Below are 6,478 nucleotides of genomic sequence, written 5' to 3'. Positions count from 1 at the left end.
GTAGTAGTTTTCAGTACCATTATATTTCCATAATTTTTGAGGTAAGTACAACAAAATACAGTGGTATTACCACTTATTTGAAATACTTTGGAGCACAAAAATACCAAGTTGCATTGCAAACAGAAATTCTAATGGTTTCCACTACAAATACCATTACAAACCATCAACTTTTAAAAATTAAAAAATTGTTTCCTGTAGTGTTTTTGGACATACTGCATTAGGATTTAGTGGTTTTAACAAGCCACCAATAGAAGGCGACCAATTACCAGTAGAGACCAATAGGGACCATTACAGTTTCCATTATAACCAGTAAAACCATTACAAATTCTGTGATGGTTTCTATTGTTTTTTCCAGCAGGGATATGGGATATGCTTTTTATATGTAACATGGTGGTAGAATGTTTTTTGGACATTTTTAGGGCTTGTCACAGTCCACAGTACTTATATTTTTTATATATTTCAATTTCTCACACAAAGGATAGGATAATACTCTTAAAACTGATGACTGCAGTGATGTAACTTGTTTGCATCAAATACTTTTGACATGATGCAGCATTCTGAACCAAGACACTGCAGCTGAGCGTATTCATTTGTAAAAACATATTTTCTTCTGCATAATCTATTGCCTGAAGAACAAAGGGTCTTGAACTACAAGAATGAAAAGAGGACCCACGTCACACCTCTCCTAATCTCAATCCTCTGTTTCCTGGTTGAATCCAATTCCAGTACATTTTTTTTCTAGCCAAACATAAAAGTCAAGTAGAATTCTGTGATTTAGCTTTCAAAACAATTATTCATTAAGAGACATGAAAACACAGTATAGTCACAATATGACTCGTTTTAATATTTGAAATAATTTCTTTAGTTACAAGTATCTTACACATTTCCTTGGAACAAAAGCGTTATGTTACAACAAATGCTTCTGTAACCGGTTTTCATCATTTATTCCTTTATGTGACTGAGAGAACTCAACACACCAAAAAGCGCAGCATGTACAGTGTTGATCTTTTACGGCAGCTCTCGATGTGTTACGGTAGATGCTTTGGTACATACTGATCAAGCTTACCTGCAAAGTATGACGCAAACGTGAACACTGAAGTGTTACACTTGGCACTGTGATCATGGGTGTGTTGTTGGGAGAGCTTGTTTCTCAGACACTACAGAGCAAAACACAGTTTCTCATGGATACCAAGCAGGGGGCTTTAGGGAGATCCAAAATTCACCCTTCAATCTGCTTCTGAAGATCCAAAGTGCAATATAGGTGTGTACGAGAGATGAGACCACAAGGCTAAGATTTTGGAAGGAGCTTCCTTGTGACGGTTTCATTTGCGACATGTTCGATGAGGCGTCCGTTTCTTAGTCACCTCTGCTCGACAACGACTACGCTCATCTAGCCAGGGCAGGTCAAAGTTTCTGTTTAAATATAAATAAATATGTATTGCAATCAAAACAAGATGTCACGATGTACATTATTAGCAACATGCAAAAAAACGTATAATGAACTTACTGCTGTTTCAGGTTGGGAAGAGGTCTTCCAAAAGCCACCACTGGCAGGAAGGGTGTCACCATAATAGACTCCACTGAGGACAAACACAGAAACAAGCACTTTAAATGAGCAGACCAAATACTTGCTGGAAAAAAGCCATCTGCTGACATACCATCCTCAGGGTCTGGATAGAAGGAGAGCAGCTCTGGTTCGCTCTCCTGAATGACCTTCCTCCTGTTCATCCTCTGCTGCAGGCGCTGAAACATCCTCTGCTCACGAATGCGCTGGATATCCCACCTGAAAAAGAGAAATGAGATTACGGGATAGATCTGCGAATGCTCTAATCCAGGTGTTTTTAAAGTTTACATTCATAGGTCCGAATCTGAATTCTCATCAATGTCAAAAAGGTCCGAAATAATTGTTATTACAAAACTTGTTTTTAATAAACATGCTTGTAACTTTATATAACAATTCAACTTTATATATGCTAATTATTACATTCATGACGTCGCATTTGCATTTACACTCTGAACTGTTACATAGTGCATTTTTGTACAACTAAATGTCCAATAAAGCAGTTCTCATTTACATATGTGACCCCGGAGCACAAAACCAGTCTTAAAGGGGTCCTATTATGCTTTTTCACTTTTTCAACTTTAGTTAGTCTGTAATGTTGCTGTTTGAGCATAAAAAAATATCTGCCAAAATTATACATTTTTCTTTTATGCCAAAAATCTTTAGGATATTAAGTAAAGATCATGTTCCATGAAGATATTGTTAATTTCCTACTGTAAATATATCAAAACTTAATTTTTGAATAGTAATATGCATTGCTAAGGACTTCATTTGGACAACTTTAAAGGCAATTTTCTCAATATTAGATTTTTTTTGCACCCTCAGATTCCAGATTTTCAAATAGTTGTATCTCGGCCAAATATTGTCCTATCCTAGCAAACCATACATCAATGGAAAACTTATTTATTCAGCTTTAATATTTTGAAAGACTGGTTTAAGACTGGTTTTGTGGTCCAGGGTCACATATGTTCTGTTTATGAAATAGTAATTCAATGTAAACTGCAGTCACTTCAACTGAATTGCTAAAATCTTGAATTATAACTGCAATACGCTGTTATACTACAGTGAATTATAGGCCTATTACTTTATTTTATATATCATGCAGCACAATTGTCTGTCTGTGTAACAAACTATGTCCATATTTACAGACGAACTACATTCATGTTCATATGCCCAGACAGTCAACAGTGATAGGTTTCTGGAAACGCTGTTTTGTACTCATTGTATTCATTCACAAGTCAGTTGAATGTGCTGCTAACTCTGCCGGCCGAGAAAGGCGAGCTGCGTCAGGAAGGCGAAACCTCGCGCTCGCGGGGCGAAACCTGTGACATTTTTCTACTGAATGAAAGCTAAGGTTTATACAAAATGTCCCTAGTTGCTATGCGCTTTGTCTTACAAAAAGGTCGGTAAACAGTGCGACACTAGTTTGTGCGCCCCTGTGTGTGTGTGTGTGTGTGCAACGGAGGTCTGAGTGATACGAGTGCACTTGAAATACGAAGTTGAGGCCGGTTCGGATTGAATTCCCTCCAGACCAGAGTCCAGACTTTGAGAAGAGCTGCTCTAGTCTATTTGATGCTATATAGAAGAAAAATAAAACAAGCATCACCTCTTCCTCCTCTTCTCATCCAGCTCAAGTTTTGAATGCCTCTTCAGAAAGACATTATCATCTAGACACTGCACAGAAGAAAGTATGAGCATTTACATGCATCATTAAAGTGGAACATTTAATTGAAATAAAACCAAAATTGTGATACGAGTATGAAATTGCAAGAGGCTGTGATTTAATTATAGGGATAGTTCACCCAAAAATTACTCACCCTCATGTCATTCTGAACCTGTAAAACCTTCATTCATCTTCGAAACAAAAATTAAGATATTTTTGATGAAATCCGAGAGCTTTACGTAATCATAAGATTACGGCTGAAGCAATGATGTCACATGGACTATTTTAACAATGTCCTTACTACCTTTCTGGACCTTGAACGTGTCAGTTTTGTTACTGTCTATGTAGGGTCAGAAAGCTCTCGGATTTCATCAAAAACAAAGGTCTTACGGGTTTGCAACAACATGAAGGTGAGTAATTAATAACCGAATTTTCATTTTTGAGTGAACTATCCCTTTAAATAAATATATATGCGCTGCGTGTTTCAGAGTGAAGCAGCATCTCGGTTCACAGAAAATACAGCTCCACACGAACTTTGCCACTTGGGATGCTTACGGGTCTTACTAACCTCAGGGATGTCCGACGCCTCTTTCTGCCCCAATGGCTCTAAGATACTCTCCCGCCAAGAAGGAACTAATGATATGGTGAATAATTATACATTTTTGAGGATCTTACATTTTCTTTATAATCAATATATGTGATTAAAATCATTAAAGGAATAGTTCATCCAAAGATTGTGTCATTATTTACTCACCCTCATGTCGTTCCACACCTGTATGAGTTTCTTCCTTAAGTTGAACATAAAAGAATACATTTGGAAGAATGCTGGTAATCAAACAGTTGACAGTCCCCATTGACTTCCATAGTATTTCTTTCCCTACTATGGAAGTCAATGGGAACCATCAACTGTTTGGTCCTTCAAAATATCTTATTTTGTGTTCAACATAAGTTATAACTTATACAGGTTTGGAACAACATGAGGGTGAGTAAATGATGACAAAATTTTCATTTTTGGGTGAAATATTTCTTTAACAGAGAAATTACATTAATTTCTCCCAACCTGCAACTGTGTCCTCATGCACAGGTGAGGGGTCTCGCCAAGGTGATGGAGGCGGCTGATGCCAGCGGCAGAGGTACATCTCTGTGGTAGTCAGGTAGGGCAGTTCCTCCGACTGAGACTGCAATTCAGGCTCTGTCTCTTCCTGGGGTTCCTCCTTCTGAGCTGGGCTATCCTGTGGTGGTGGTGGTGACCTGGGCTGCCCACGTCGTGACCTCCTCACCCGGGAGTCCTGGAAAAGAAACCTCCTTTGAGAGGGTGAAAAATAAAACATATTTAGTTTAATCAACTCTCATTTCATTAGCTACAGCACATTAGGGCTGTCAAATAAAAATTTGTCGAATTTAAACTAAAAATCCACATTCCAATGCAAAAACGTTGCATTCGAATTTTAGATGTGCATCAGGCAGCCTTATCAGTAGCACACGAGATGCGATGACGATGTAGTGTTGTTGCATTTTAATGCTTTTGTTAGCCTATAGGCTACAGCCCGGAGAAGATCTTATGGCAAAACTGAAGCCGTTCACACAGAACGCTTATTTATCGCATTTTCTATAGGGACATCTATCACCGTTGCACTCGCGTCTCGCACAAGAGAGCCGCATGTTTAGAAAGCCATGTAAAATTAATATACGTTCAACTTTTAAAAAACATGTCTCAAAACTGTATGGCGGTTTTTCCCCATCCCACTTCATTTCATGTTTTTAAATGAAAAAAGTACTCTTTGTTATTTGGTCCTTTGTATTAAACTTTGCATACATACATGATGCTGTTTTGTTTCTAATTGTTTAAGCAACTTAATTATATTTAGTTTATAAACATTATTTTAAACATTATGCACTTTTTTTCCAAAGATGGTCGTGTTATTTTATTGCTTTGAATAAACGTGCAATAGTAATATTTTGCTCCATGCGCCCTCTTGTGGCCTCAGAAGAGAAGCCAAAATCTTTTTTCCCCCTAAGTGAAAGTATGCCTTTTAAATTCGAATATAATAATATTGATATTTCATCGAATCATCGAATATTTATAATATTTAAGTACAAAATTCGAATTTAGTTTTTCAGCCATTTTGACAGCCATATAGCACATTAGTTGGAGATATTGAGGATAGCTCACCCACAAATGAAAATTCTGTTGTAATTTACATACCCCCATGTCTTCGTTTGAGTTCCGCAGAAGAAACTCAGTCATACAGGTTTGGAACGACATGAGGACAAGTAATCGATGATGAATTTTTGGGTGAACTATCCTTGCAATAAATCTTTATATAATTAGAGAAAAAGTCATGGTCATACCTTTTCAGGCTTTTTCCTCCTCTTCCAAAGTGCATTTGCTTTGGAGTTTGGACCCGCCCCTCAGATTGCTGGACATCATCTGTGGCAGCAGCCTCAGGTTCCTTACGACGAGGAGTCTGAAAAGGACGTGATTTTGTACCCTCTTTTTTCACCATCTGCAGCCGACGCTCCATGCGTTCAATTCGGGCCATTAGCTACAAACACACACCTGTGTTAGGCTGTGTATTAAACATCGGGTTCAGACGAATAGGTGAAACAAGAAACAAGTGTTACAAAACAACAAGTGGGAAACTCTGAATGCGCCCAGTTTAACATCAAACAGGCCCATCATTTAATATTTAATTTCATAAAAGGAGGGGAAAAAAAGTGCAAAAGTCTCAGCGTACCATCTCTTTTTCAGCTTTGAGGTCATCGATCTCTTTGCTCTTGTTGTGCAGTTGCTTCTGCTGCTGTTCAATCAGTTCCAGTTGCAGCAGCAGGATCTGTCGGATGCAGCTGGTCTGCGTGTCCACGAGGCCAGAGCCTTTCCTCACGTTACGACGCTTCCCATCGGGACTGTTCTCCGGCGAGGGGACCCCCACGACCACCCCCACTTCTCTCCGCTGATTGCTGCCATTTGATACCATGGGATCCATCTTCCCCACGTGGTTTTGACTGGCCTGACAAAACAGTGATTTGCTCTTGACCGGGGAACCTTCGGCCCCCATCTGCTTGGTTGACGGGAGTGTCAAGGCCCCCAGCGTCTCCCAGTTCTCCTCCTGCCTGAGGTTCCCTGCTGGAGATTGGTCAGGGGAGCTCAACACGTTCCAGCGGCTGATATTTGCTTTGCTGTGCAGGTGATGCTTTTGATTTACGCTGTTGTGGATCGTGCTCAGCACATGGGTGGCGAAGTCGCGGCATTC

At 39.2% G+C, this 6,478-nt stretch overlaps 1 protein-coding gene across 1 annotated transcript; it reads right to left on the bottom strand.

The window, feature by feature from the left end:
* Positions 1-407: 407 nt before the first annotated feature.
* On the bottom strand, positions 408-6,475 carry LOC107740659 (male-specific lethal 1-like 1; the record flags this gene model as incomplete). The annotated part of the gene is made up of 8 exons (XM_016553164.1): positions 408-1,413; positions 1,508-1,580; positions 1,659-1,783; positions 3,168-3,235; positions 3,793-3,857; positions 4,285-4,529; positions 5,577-5,770; positions 5,963-6,475. Coding segments are annotated over 8 exons (1,374 nt in total), but the record flags the coding sequence as incomplete, so codon positions are not given.
* Between the last annotated feature and the right edge of the window lie 3 nt (positions 6,476-6,478).

Source organism: Sinocyclocheilus rhinocerous, unplaced genomic scaffold (assembly GCF_001515625.1).
Source record: "Sinocyclocheilus rhinocerous isolate Xijiao unplaced genomic scaffold, SAMN03320098_v1.1 scaffold705, whole genome shotgun sequence".
Taxonomy (NCBI): domain Eukaryota; kingdom Metazoa; phylum Chordata; class Actinopteri; order Cypriniformes; family Cyprinidae; genus Sinocyclocheilus; species Sinocyclocheilus rhinocerous.
The sequence above is the reverse complement of the archived record's forward strand: the minus strand, read 5'-3'. Positions and strand labels throughout refer to the sequence as shown.